Source organism: Neomonachus schauinslandi, chromosome 1 (genome assembly GCF_002201575.2).
Source record: "Neomonachus schauinslandi chromosome 1, ASM220157v2, whole genome shotgun sequence".
Classification (NCBI taxonomy): domain Eukaryota; kingdom Metazoa; phylum Chordata; class Mammalia; order Carnivora; family Phocidae; genus Neomonachus; species Neomonachus schauinslandi.
The window spans coordinates 153,189,869-153,204,204 of NC_058403.1; the positions used below are offsets into that span (position 1 = coordinate 153,189,869).

The 14,336-nt window shown below is 43.8% G+C and overlaps 1 protein-coding gene across 1 annotated transcript in view; it reads right to left on the reverse strand.

The window, feature by feature from the left end:
• Window positions 1-2,217: 2,217 nt before the first annotated feature.
• SUSD5 (sushi domain containing 5) overlaps window positions 2,218-14,336 on the reverse strand; it is a 59,856-nt gene continuing 47,737 nt past the window's right edge. Inside the window, exon 5 of the mRNA XM_021677542.1 lies at window positions 2,218-3,521. Within this exon, the coding sequence (XP_021533217.1) occupies window positions 2,218-3,521 (1,304 nt within the window). The remainder of the gene's footprint in view (window positions 3,522-14,336) is intronic.

Here is a 14,336-nt window from a genome sequence, read left to right on the forward strand (position 1 = left end):
ATTACATAATAATAGTCAAATAACACAATCCCAATGTTGAGATGGGGGTTATTTTATATAGTTAACAATAGAAAAGTTATCTTGTCATAGATTAGAAAAGAATCTAATTTATAAATATATACAGTCTCTGGCGTCTATTCTGTCGTGTTTTGCTTTGGCTACATGGCAGAAAGTATTTCAGTCCTATTCTAGATCTCACCTGACACAGAGGTGTTCCATCCCATAGCTTCAGGCCTTCATTTCACCCAGTAATGGGGACTAGCGTCTTTGATTTTGCTGCATTGCCTTTAGAGCTACTTAGCCAGTTATTTTTCCAAAGCTTGCACCGGAAAGAGGTGGCAGGGTGGAAAACATGTTATGCAAATTCCTTTTTCCTTAGGTCAAGGACCACCACCAACTTTTCAGTTGTAACGATCAGGATTTCTCTCATGCCCCATAAAAGCACGTAGACACTTAGGGTCCCAAAATCAATGTCCAGGCTTCACCATTTTTTACCACTGAAGACTGTTTCTAAGGTGACTCACACTGTAAAAATACAACGTGCTTCGTTTCCGTGCGAATGCGCAGGAGCCCACCGGAGATGGCAGGGTCGGACGCTGCCCCCGGGGCACGCGGCAACGCGGACTTCCCGGCGAGGCAAGCCGTGGGTGTTCCTCACCGTCCGAGCCGCCAGAGCCTCCGCCGGCTCGAAGCTCACGATTCACACGACAGAGCAACGGTGCTCAAACTTGAGTGTGCTTCAGAATCACCTGGAGGGCTCCTCACAGCGCAGCTGGCTCAGCCCCGCCCCCACGGCTTCGGCTTCCTGCTGAGCCGATACAGCCCGTCTGAGGGCCATGCTCCGAGAACCACTGTCGTAAACGTGCTGAGCCATCCTAAGACGACCCAGATACTAGGAAATGGGTTGCTCAATAGCCAGGGGAGTCCATCCTGGGCTCATGATGTTTCCACGGAGCTCCCAATTGCCACAACAGAGTACAGAGGAGGTCAGCACAGAGCATTTCGTATTCCTTTTTAATTCCTCTGCTTTCCCACTGAATAGGTACCCATACTTGATATCTTAGTCCGCTTAAAACATTGTTTTCCTCCCGTGTCATTCCCTCTTACTTGGGTTCAGAGAAATGGTTAATCCTGAGAGAGGAAACCAAGAACTGAGTTTTGTTAGTTCAGCGAAAAATTCTAGGGCATTCCTAGGCACAGGCTGGTCAAGGACAACTAGGCCACTGCTTCCAAGAAGAGATGATGCTTACTGGTACAAAACTAACCGTTTTTTAATTTTTTCTTTTATTTTTAAAAAGATTTATTTATTCATTTGGGAGAGAGAGAGCATGTGCTTATTTATTCATGTGAGAGGGAGAGAGAGAAAAATCATCAAGCAGACCCCCTGCTGAGCACGGAACCCAATGTAGGGCTCGATCCCAGGACCCAGAGATCATGACCTGAGCTGAAATCAAGAGTCAGACGCTTAACCGACAGAGCCACCCAGGTGTCCCCAAAACTAATCACGTGTTTTTTAAAAAAACAATGGTCTGTCCTACAAAATGGAGGGAACAAAGGTGGATGTGTCTTGCTACTCCTCACCTCCCTCCCCACCCCAACAAAGCATCAGTCCTAAATTCTCTCGGATTTTTTTTTTTTTTCCTCCCTCCAATTTCAACAAAAAATTAAAAAGAAACCAAAAGCTTCTAGACTATGTCCTGGTTCTTGGCTCATTTGCCTTCACAATGTTACAACATTAAAACGAAATAACCCATTACTTTTCTATGTCCCACCCCCAACAATTAAATATCTCTATCCTAAATAACACTGCTCTCAAGTGCTCAGTTTATCACACTTTTTCTAAAAATTTCAGGTCATGGAGTTATTAATTTTTTTCTTAAAACAAGGGAATGGAGACAAGAGCATGATGAAGTGAGAGGTGAGTTTTGACCTCATACTGGAATTAGGGCCTGAGCACAGGTCTGAGATCAGCACAGTACATTCCAGGGTTGTTGGTTAAGGAGATACCGATGCGTATGATGATGCCACCAGAGCCTTCTTGTCCTACCAGGTGCCTCCAGAGGGACTTCTCGGCCTATAGAACAAAGACCCGAGAAAAAGAGAGACGAGCCCTACTCCACCTGTTTCATGCTCTAGTGAATTATCAGTGTTTATCAATGAGACGTGGCAGTTTCTTTTCCTCCTAAGTGGCTTTGGGAGAGCCAGCTCTGAAGGTGGCTAGACCTTCTCCATCTCAATCTGCTGGTGGTAGTGCCGTGCCTGCCGCTGCCCAGCATTCAGCTTGTACACGGAGCTCTTGTGCTGGCACTTACGGTGGCCCCACACTGCCCCCACGCCTGCCAGGAGCACCAGCAGACACAGGACGGTGACAGTGGTGGCAATGACAGGGCCTCCGCTGAGGCCGGGACACCCATCCCCTCTACACGGCTCCACACTTGGAAGAAGCTCCTCACCTGCACCTGGGCCAGGGCTTTCCTGTCCCAAGAATTCCTCAGACAGCAGGTATGGGAAACTATCCTGGACCTCAGTAGCAATGGTTTCCCCTGGAGTCTGGCTGGCCGCCATGATAGTTGAGGGAATGCGATTTGGCATCTGCTGGACAGCAGTTGTCACCGTCCCCAGGGTAGAGCTGGTGAGTTCATAGGGTAGGGTGGCCATGGGAGATGTCTCTGTGGCAAAGCTCCAGGGAACAGTAGACTGGTACCTGGTCAAGTCACCATCTCCCTTGCTCGGACTCTCAGTTTCAGACACATTCATTGGTCTGAGAGCCAAAGCTTCTACGTCTGGTGTTTGAGAGGGAAGAACTGAACTACGGGTCATGTCGTCACTTGGTGTGAGGGTGGTACTCCCGGGCTTCTTAACTTCGACAGGAATGGGCTGATTAGGAGTAACGGGAACCCTCTCTTCCAGCCCTACTGACCCATCTCCCTTGTCCCCATCTTCCTCCTCTTCCTCCTCTTCTGCCTCTATCTTCCTCCAAGCCCCATCGGTCACAGGGTAGCCATCTAACCAGGACTCATCACTGCTGCTCACCATTGGGTCCCCTGTCTTGCTGTCAGTCCTACCCAAGAATGGCCCCAAAGGACCACGAGTGCTGCTATAGATCACCTCGGCTTCAGGTTCACCTGGAGCTGGTGTTGGGCTACTATGGCTGTCTCTAGCTGGAAACTGCTTTTTGGTGCCATCATTCATCTCTTTCTCCAGCTCAGGCTTGTGGAAGTTCTCAGCAGGAAACCAGAACAAGTACTTCTGGTTTAGCTGGGATCCTGGCAGGTCTGTGGGGACACTGCTTCCCATGATGGACAAGCCTGTAGTTGGCACAAAGGCTGTATCCTGGGCTATGTTTTCTCTCCCCACAGAAATGGAGACCAGACGGTCCTGTCTTGGAGCCTCTTCAGAGGCCTCTCCCGGACCTCTGTCCTCCTCTGCCTCTGTCCGGGAGTCCTCCATGAGCTCTCTGAATGACACGGATCTGTCATCCGGGAAATAATCCTCATAGTCAATATGTGCCTCAGCTGCATCTGGAAGGGGAGAAAGAAAAACCCCATTAGGTCCAAGGTCACAGAGCCAGCAGTGTAGAACACAAGAAAAGGAAATAAAAAGCATAAGGACTGGAACAGACAAAATAAAACTGTCATTCACAGGTGATATGACTGTGTATCACAGACAAATCCAAAGAATCTACATATAAACTGTTACAATTAATATATGCGTTTATCAAGGACACTGGGTCTATTGTCAATGTAAAATATCAACTGTATTTCTATATACCAGCAATATACAGAAACAAAAATTTTAAAAGACACCATTTGCCATAGCATTAAAAAAATCAAACACCTAGGAATAAAGCTAACAAAAGATGTGCAAGATTTCAACATGGAGTGGTACGGAATATTGCCAAGCAAAATTAAAGACCTCACTAAATGAAGGGATATACCATGATCATGTAATGGAAGGCTCAGAATTGTTAAGCTGTCAACTCTGTCCAAATTGATCTATACAGATTTAATACAACCCTAGTAAAAATCTCAGGCATTGACAAGCTGATGCAAAAATTTATGGAAATGCAAAGAACCAAGAACATTTCTTGAAATCTACAAAATTTCAAGATTTACTCTAAAACTGGAGTACTTTTTAAAACTGTGATATTGGCGGGGTGCCTGGGTGGCTCAGTCGTTAAGCGTCTGCCTTCGGCTCGGGTCATGATCCCAGAGTCCTGGGATGGAGCCCCTCATCGGGCTCCCTGCTCAGCGGGAAGCCTGCTTCTCCCTCTCCCAATCCCTCTGCTTGTGTTCCCTCTCTCGCTGTGTCCCTCTCTGTCAAATAAATAAATAACATCTTAAAAAAAAAAAAAAAAGACTGTGGTATTGGCACAAGGACAGATAACTGGATTACATTAACTATAGGAACTTGTGTTTATCAAAAGCCTCCGTGAAGGGAGTTAAAATGCAAGCCACAGATTTGAAGATATTTGTGACACATACTATCTCCAAAGGAGTCCTATCCAGAATTCATAAGGAACTCCTACAAATCAATACTAAATAGGCAGACAAGCCATAGAAAAGTTGGCAAAGATACTTGAATTGGCACATCACAAAAAGACATCTAAGTAGTCATTAAACATGTGGACAGGTGCTCAACCTCACTAGTAATAGAGATATGCTAATTACAGCCATAAAAATATGCCATTCCATAGCACCACAATGGCTAAAAGTAAGCAGACTGACAATATCTAGTGTAAACCGATGGTATCTAGTGTTTGGGCACCAAAGGACATGCACATGAATGTTCCTAACAGCCAAAACCTGGAAATGATTCAAATGTCCCTAAACCACAGAGCTGATAGAAGCCATAGCATATTTGTACAAGGAAAATCTGTACATCAATGAAAATGAACCAACTATTACTTCTGAAGGACATAGATGAATCTCACAGCCATAATGTTGAGGAAAAGAAGCCAGACACAAAAGAATACACTTTGTGTGATTCTATTTACATAAAGTGCAAAAATAGGCAAAGCTAATCTATGATGTTAAAAGTCAGGTTGGTGGATGGAGAGAAGGGGTGATGACTAAGTCTGGGGACAAGCATGGCTTTGGGGATCCTGGCAACATTCTACTTGACCTGTGTGGTGGCCAATTTCTTTGTTTCTTTTCTGATAATTAATTGATCTGTCCCCTTACGATATGTATGTATGTTAAGTAAAAACATATCTTTTAAAAATCCTGATTTGCTCTTTGCTTGAGGCCATGCTGTGAAATATTCTAAATCCAGCCAAGTAAGAATGAACAAAGGGCCCCGCAGTTAGGAGACCAGAATGTAAGGATAGCAGGTCAGGAAGGCTCAAGGAGCTGTGTCCTCAGAAGACAGCAGCCCACTGGGCTTTCCCCATTCTCAGTGGTCTTTGAAAGTCAAGTCCTACTGGAAGTCATACTTAGTTATTAAAACAGAAAGGCTCCCTAGGACGTTGCAATGTAATAAGAAGTATATGTTTAGTCTTTGCCCCCGGTTCCCGGCACAGAGCTCCTAAAACCCTTGGAATTACCTAAGCAATGGGGGTGATAAGAACATCTTTTGTTATTCATAACAAGCTCCTTTCAGCCTTACCTGAATTTATGCTAATGAGGTGACCCCTAGATGGCTTCTGGATGGTGGCTGGTTGCCAGAGGAACCAACCAAGTGATCAGAGGGTTGGAACTTGCAGACCCAGCCCCTGACCTGTGAGGAGGGGGAAGGGGGCTGCAGGTGGAGTCCATCATCAATGGCCATGATTGAATCAATCATGCCTAAATAATGAAACCTCCATAAACCCCCTGAACTACAGGGTGCAAAGAGCTTCTAGGTTGGTGAATGCATCCACGTGCTGGGAGGGTAGCTCACCCCAATTTCACAGGGACAGAAGCTCCTGTACTCGGGATCCTTCCAGACCTTGCCCTTTATATCTCTACATCTGGTTGTTCATCTGTATTCTTTATAATATCCTCTATAATAATTGGTAAATGTAAGTAAAGTGCTTTCCTGAGTTCTGTGAGCCTTTCTAGCAAATTACTGAGGCTGAGAGGATGGTCATGAGAATCCCCAATTTATAGCTAGTTGGTCAGAAATACAGGAGGCTCAGGACGGAGGATTGGCGTAATTGGTTGCTGGTGTGAGAAGTGTTCTGTGGGAAGAAATAGATCTTAGTAGTCTTCCCCCACTTCAGTTTGCAACTCGGAAAGCACAAATGCAAAGAGCTCCAGAACCAAGGTCTAGATAGAGTGCTGAGCTGTCATGTGGTGAATTCCTAGGCTCTGAAACTGGATTAGAGGGCATTTGGCTTATTTCTTACAAGACTCCTTATTTTGCTTCCTTAATGCGAGTTATAAATAAATTTAAAAGTCCTTTCTGATCTGCTCCTAAAATTTAAGTGCATTCACTTTATTTGTGTCTTCAAAAATGCAAAGGGGTGCCTGGGTGGCTCAGTCGGTAGAGCACGTGACTCTTGATCTCAGGGTTGTGAGTTTGAGCCCCACTTTGGGTATAGAGATTACTTAAAAATAAAATAAGAAAGAAAGAAGGAAGGAAGGAAAGGAAGGAAGGAAGGAAGAAAGAAAGGAAAGAAAGAAAAAGACAGTCTAGTAATTATTTCAGGAGACCCTTCTACCACATGATGTCCTGTTCACAATCCCCAGACAAAAGCCACATCAATGGCGGGACCATGCTTAGGAGCATCCCAGAATTCCAACACAGGGCAGGCTGGCCCCCTACACGCTCTCTGCTGTCATAATGCCTCACGCTCCGCTGTACCTCCATTCCAAGTACTGCAGTCACCTGCTCCAACATTCAACAAACTTCCCCGAGTGCCCACTGTCTGACGCTGCGAAGGCTCCAGGTCACTGGTGAACAGGGCAAGCAGTCCCAGCCCTCATGGAGCATAGGGGATGGAATTCCATGGTCCTGAGACCTACCAGCTTGAATCGCAAAGCTTTTGTATGCACAAATTCTCACCCATCCTGCTGAATAAAGACTAGGTTTTGCATTCAAGTACCATCTTTTCTTAAAAACACAACAAAATGAAACAAACCACTATGACACAACTTTTCTCTAAAATTTACCCAAACAAGTCATACTGAATCCAGCTGGCCATTTAAGAAGGCCATGACTTAAATCTCTGACCTTAATGCTGTTATACTGTTTGTTTGAATATGTGTGTCCTGACTGAGTGCAGTACGGTGATCACAAAAATGGCCACGATTCTCCATCCTTCCCTGCACTGAGTCCTTTTGCAATGTGATTGCGTAACTCTTCCCTTCAAGAAGTGGTGTCTCTTTTTCCAGCTCTCAAACTGGGACTGGCCTGTTGCTTGCTTTGACCCACAGAATACAGTGAAAGCCTTGCATGCTCTCTCTCTCTTTCTCTCTCTGCACCCCCAGCTGCCACGCGAACAAGCCTCCGGACAGCCTACTGAGGGGTGAGAGGCCATGTGGAGGAGAGGCCAACTGTTCCAACTGAAGCCATCTTAAACCAGTCAGCTCCATCAACCTGCGAGCTGACCACATTCACCTGAGTGACCCAGCCAAGCCCAGAAGAAGAAGAATGAGCCGGGTAAGCCCAGCCCAAACTGCTTACACAGAAAACTGCACCCAAATAAATGAGTGTTCTTTAAGCCATTACCTTTTTTTTTTTTTTAAGATTTTATTTATTTATTTGACAGAGACACAGCAAGAGTGGGAACACAAGCAGGAGGAGTGGGAGAGGGAGAAGCAGGCTTCCTGCTGAGCAGGGAGCCCAACGCGGGGCTCGATCCCAGGACCCTGGGATCATGACCTGAGCCAAAGGCAGACGCCTAACGACTGAGCCACTCAGGCGCCCCAGGCCATTACATTTTGGGGGGTGGTTTATTATATAGAAAAAACTGACACATTGGCCATGAGCTGGCTCAAGGACAGAGACCAAGTCACTGTATCCCTAGAGCAGAATGGTGCCCAACCCGTTATAGGTGTTCTTATAGGTATTCTTGAATGAGTGAAAGATTTACTGGCACTGGGAGAAACAGGAAGGAATATCTACTCAGCTTCCCAGTTTCTCCTGATTCCTGCCTCATAATGGCTCAAAGCTAAGATCTAGTGCCAAGAACACAGTGCTCTAAACACAAGAGGACTTTGGGCTCGTTTCCAATCTCTGAGGAATTAATGACATATAACCATAGTATCTTATAACACCTCTGAAAGATACCACCACTGAAGTACTACTTGAATATAGACACATACATGGGAGTACAACACACACATACACACTCACCTTTCACACGCAGGTGAGCAAATCAGCCTGGCCCATGAGAACACCTAGTCTCCTCCCAGCCTTTCCTTGGTGCTCCCGCACCTACCATCATAAAAGGACACCCCAGGAGAACTCCCTCCCCACTGCTAGCAGATTCATCTTCATGAGGCAGGGAAGTGAGCCATGTCCACCCAAGTTTAGTCCTAATGCAAAGAAACTTGGCATTTCACACATCTGACAGGTCATTTTTGCCTCAAATCTGCTGTATCCAACTTGTTTTTTGTTTTAAAAAAACAGAATGTGGGGCACCTGGGTGGCTCAGTCAGTTAAGCGTCTGCCTTCAGCTCAGGTCATGATCCCAGGGTCCTGGGATCAAGCCCCACACTGGGCTCCCTGCTCCGCAGGAAGCCTGTTTCTCCCTCTCCCACTCCCCGTGCTTGTGTTCCCTCTCTTGCTGTGTCTCTGTCAAATAAATAAATAAAATCTTTAAAAATAAATAAAAAACCAGAATGTATTTTAGGGCATTGTGGAAAAAAATAATATGTTTGCAAAACAATGTACATATACCAGTTGTCTCCCAGAGGTTCTGCTGTTGAGGATGAATACGCCTGTGTTCTCAGCTAGAACACAGCCCCCTTTCACGATGGGGAATGGCAGGAAGCAGGTCTCTCCAAGACCATTTTTCCTCAAGAAGCTTTCCCCAACTTGAAATCGCAGGCTATTACCTCATGCACGATCTGCAATGGAGGGCCTCTTACCACACATTATTTTACTAGGGAGTATTTCTTGGTTGCCTCATTGCAGCCCCAAGACACCAACCCGTCGAGAGCCCACAAATGGTTCTGTTTCATTCCATGGAACTTCTGTCATTTCTGGTTAAATTCTGACACTGCATTTATTCTCTATCAGGTCATCCACTGGAGCTCACCGACCGTTGGGTATAAGGGCTAAAGGAGCCCACATTTGCAGAGTTCTGCCAGTGTGAAAGCTGGCGGGGGCCCGCATAAAGGCGGGTAGTGGGGTGGGCATGTTCTCTTGTGGTCCTCGCAGCCACCTCTTTACAACCCCCAGCAGGCGCCAACCCTGATGTGGTCCATGGGTAAACAGAACTCCACCCAAACAGGCAACAGCTAAAAAGTGTGAGTGAGGGATACTCAGGATCTTCCAGTACTTCAGAGTATTTGTTGCCTTGACACGTCCTTGTAACCTCTGCTCGGACTTCTTCCTTTCTCTTCTGCCCAAACCCCGATTCCATTTCCTCAGCTGCTGTTCCATGTGCTTCTTGTTCTCCTGACGGCCCCTCCCTCTGCTCTGCCTTCTCCTTCTTCTACCTCACTGCTCACACTCCAGACTCCTTGAGTATATCACCAGGGGCAGAAGCGCAGATGACCTTATCATTAGGGTGGATTGTATGCCAGGTTTGAAAATATCCAAATGGTGCAGCTAAAACAGCATCACATATTTTCTCTACCCTATACCTTTCAAAATGAGGAAACAACACCTTTTTTAAAGTATGTGTGTGTGTGTGCACACAACTAGGCTTGTTGAATATGAATTTTTTAAAATGCAAAAACTATATTAAGCATCAGGAAAAAGTTTTTACAAACAACCACAATGCATGGAAAAGGACATAATATTTTGTAACAAATTTCAAAAAACAGTTATCAGAGGAGAAACAGAAGATTCTGGAGCAGAGTAGAAAAAGGCAGCATGGCTCCACTCCTAACCCACCCTCACCCTTCAAAAACTGTACCGAGGAGTCAACAAATCCCAGACAGAAGCCAAGCGGGTGGAGAGAACCAGACTAGTAATCAGCAGGGCTGACTGTTCTTAATGGAATCCACAACGCCAGGACTTCACCTTGTGAAGGTGAAGTAAATCTCGGCATAGGACACTTAACCTTTCTGAAGAGAGAGCAGAGCCCAGATATTTTAAAGCAAACAGATAAACAAGCGAAAGTAAAACTACAGGGCGCCTGGGTGGCTCAGTTGGTTAAGCGACTGCCTTCGGCTCAGGTCATGATCCTGGAGTCCCGGGATCGAGTCCCACATCGGGCCCCCTGCTCGGCGGGGAGTCTGCTTCTCCCTCTGACCCTCCACCCTCTCATGCTCTCTGTCTCTCATTCTCTCTCTCGCAAATAAGTAAAATCTTAAAAAAAAAAAAAAAAAAGTAAAACTACATACCCCTTCTGCTGAGTCATCCCCTTCTAGCTACCATTTCCTCTCTTGGATGAAAGGAAAATGCATGTAAAAGGCAAAAGAACCTAACTTAGCAGAAAGAATTTACGGAACAGAATGAATTCCTCACAACGGTTTCACACTACAGAACTTAAGAAGAAAGTGAGTGCAACAGAACAAAAGTTCAAAGTGGGGGTGATAACAGAATGTCATGAAAAGGGTGATTTTAAACTTCAGGAATCAAACTGAGGACTGATGTAACATCATGACAGAACTAAAAAATAAACATAAACTGTAAGGAATAGAATAGAATGAGAATTTTACAAAACTGAGAAAAAGACGTGAAGACTCATATTCAAGAGTCAATGCAAACTTCAGGCAGAATAAATTCATAGAAAATTACATGTAGGCACGTCAAATTAAAACTGCTTAAAACCAAAGAGAAAAAAAAGTAACCAGTGAAAACAGTCATATAGCCTTCAAAAAAGCAACAGACTGAGAGCAACTTAAAAAAAAAAGAAAGAAAGCCAGAAGACACTGTGTGATACCTTTAACATGTTAGAAGAGGGGCACCTGGGTGTCGCAGTTGGGTTCAGCGACTGACTCTTGGTTTCAGCTCAGGTCATGATCTCAGGGTCAGGACCTCAGGGTTGTGAGATCAAACCCTGCATGGGGTTCTGAGCTCAGCACAGAGTCTGCTTGGGATTCTCTCCTTCCTCTGCCCGTCCTGCTCATGCGTGCTCTCTCTCTCTCTCAAATAAATAAATCTTTAAGACAAAAAAGTGTTAGAAGAAAAGAACTGCCAATCTAGAATTGTTACTCTGTGAAAATATCTTTGCTGAAAGCATCCTTGCTGAAAGCCCCAAGATGTAGGAAGGAAAGAACAATGAAGCAGGTAAATACGGGGTGGGGAGCAAATCTAAGTGAATAATACTGCCTGCATAAAACAAGTACACACACACACACACGTGCACGTGACTGCTTTTCTCTGGGGGCTCACTGAGGAGCCGGGCCCCGAGTTCTCAGCTCCTCCGGGGAGGAGATTGGGAGGCCGCTATTTCACTCTCGGCCTCCAAAGCTGTACGGAAAGCTTGCAGGGAACAAAAGCTCCCGAGAGCAAACCTGAGCAGATTACTTAGCCTGGACAGGCAAGGGCAGGGCATTCCGCCTCCGGCAAAGACATTTGAGAACCACGGCAACAGGCCCCTCCCCCAGAAGATCAGCAGGAACAGCCAGCCAAGGCCAAGTTTACTGATCAATGAGAACGGCAGAACGCCAGCGCTAGGAGAATACTGCACATAGAATTAATGGCTTTTTTCTCATGATTCTTTAGTCTTTCAAAGTTAATTTTTTTAATTTTCTTTTTTTTTTGAATTTTTCTTTTCCCCTTTTTCAACCAATATCTTATCAATCCCTTTTTTAAAAATCTTTTTTATTTTTCATTTTTAGAGTCATATTCTATCCCTTCATAGTAGTTAACCTTATTTTTGGTATATATATATATATATGTTGTTCTCTCTTTAAAATTTTGGGATACAGTCTCTTCTTACAGACCAAAATATACCCTAAATCTCTAGTGTATGGCTTTGTTCTAATCTCCTGCCTGATCACATTCTCTCCCTTTTTTTTTTTAATTCTCTTCTTTCTTTTTTCAACCAACTTCTTATCAATTCCTTTTACAAAATCTTTTATAATTTTCATCTTTATAGTCATATTCCATCCCTTCATTGTATTTAACCTTATTTTTGTACATATATAAGCTTTTATTTCTTTAAAATTTTGGGAGGCAGTTTCTTCTAACAGACCAAAATACGCCCAAAATCTAGTGTGTGGCACTGATCTATTCACCAGCCTGATCATATTTGATCACATTCTTTTTCTTTTTTTTTAACCTTTTTCTTTTTTCTCTCTCTCCCTTTCTTTTCCCCCTGTTTCAGGGACTCTTTTGATTTGTTTAGTGTATATTTTTCTGGGGTCGTTGTTACCCTCTTAGCATTTTATTCTCTCATTCATCTATTCTCCTCTGGACAAAATGACAAGACGGAAAAGATCACCTCAGTAAAAAGAACAAGAGGCAGTACCAACTGCCAGAGACCTAATCAATACAGACATTAGTAAGATGTCAGAACTAGAGTTCAGAATCATGATTATAAAGATACTAGCTGGACTTGAAAAAAGCATGGAAGATATTAGAGAAACCCTTTCTGGAGAAATAAAAGAACTAAAATCTAACCAAGTCGAAATCAAAAAGGCTATTAATGAGGTGTAATAAAAAATGGAGGCTCTAACTGCAGGATAAATGAGGCAGAAGAGAGAATTAGTAACACAGAAGACCAAATGATGGAAAATCAAGAAGCTGAGAAAAAGAGATAAACAACTACTGGATCACGAGGGCAGAATTCGAGAGATAAGTGATACCATAAGATGAAACATATTAGAATAATTGGGATCCCAGAAGAAGAAGAAAGAGAGAGAGGGGCAGAAGGTATAATGGAGCAAATTATAGCAGAGAACTTCCCTAATTTGGGGAAGGAAACAGGCATCAAAATCCAGGAAGCACAGAGAACCCCTCTCAAAATCAATAAAAATAGGTCAACACCCCGACATCTAATAGTAAAACTTACGAGTCTCAGAGACAAAGAGAAAATCCTGAAAGCAGCTCGGGACAAGAGGTCTGTAACCTACAATGGTAGAAACATTAGATTGGCAACAGACCTATCCACAGAGACCTGGCACACCAGAAAGGACTGGCAGGATATATTCAGAGCACTAAATGAGAAAAATATTCAGCCAAGAATACTATATCCAGTTAGGCTGTCACTGAAAATAGGAGGAGAGATAAAAAGCTTCTAGGACAAACAAAAACTAAAGGAATTTGCAAACACAAAACCAGCCCTACAAGAAATCTTGAAAGGGGTCCTCTGAGCAAAGAGAGAGCCTAAAAGTAACATAGACCAGAAAGGAACACAGATAACATACAGTAACAGTCGCCTTACAGGCAATACAATGGCACTAAATTCATATCTTTCAATAGTTACCCGGAATATAAATGGCCTAAATGCCCCAATCAAAAGACACAGGCTATCAGATTGGCTTAAAAAATAAGACCCATCAATATGCTGTCTGCAAGAGACTCATTTTAGAACCAAAGACACCCCCAGATTTAAAGTGAGGGGGTGGAAAACCATTTACCATGCTAATGGATACCAAAAGAAAGCTGGGGTGGCAATCCTTATATCAGACAAATTAGATTTTAAACCAAAAACTATAATAAGAGATGAGGAAGGACACTATATCCTACTTAAAGGGTCTATCCAACAAGAAGATCTAACAATTGTAAATATCTATGCCCCTAACATGGGAGCAGCCAATTATATAAGGCAATTAATAACAAAATCAAAGAAACACATCAACAACAATACAATAATAGTAGGGGACTTTAACACCCCCCTCACTGAAATGGACAGATCATCTAAGCAAAAGCTCAATAAGGAAATAAAGACTTTAAATGACATGCTGGACCAAATGGACTTCACAGACATATTCAGAACATTTCATCCCAAAGCAACAGAAGATACATTCTTTTCTAGTCCCATGGAACATTCTCCAGAATAGATCACATCCTAGGTCACAAATCAGGTCTCAACTGGTACCGAAAGCTTGGGATCATTCCTTGTGTATTTTCAGACCACAATGCTTTGAAACTAGAACTCAATCACAAGAGGAAAGTCGAAAGAACTCAAATACATGGAGGCTAAAGAGCATCGTACTAAAGAATGAATGGGTCAACCAGGAAATTAAAGAAGAATTAAAAAATTCATGGAAACAAATGAAAATGAAAACACAACTGTTCAAAATCTTTGGGATGCAGCAAAGGCAGTCCTAAGAGGAAAGTATATA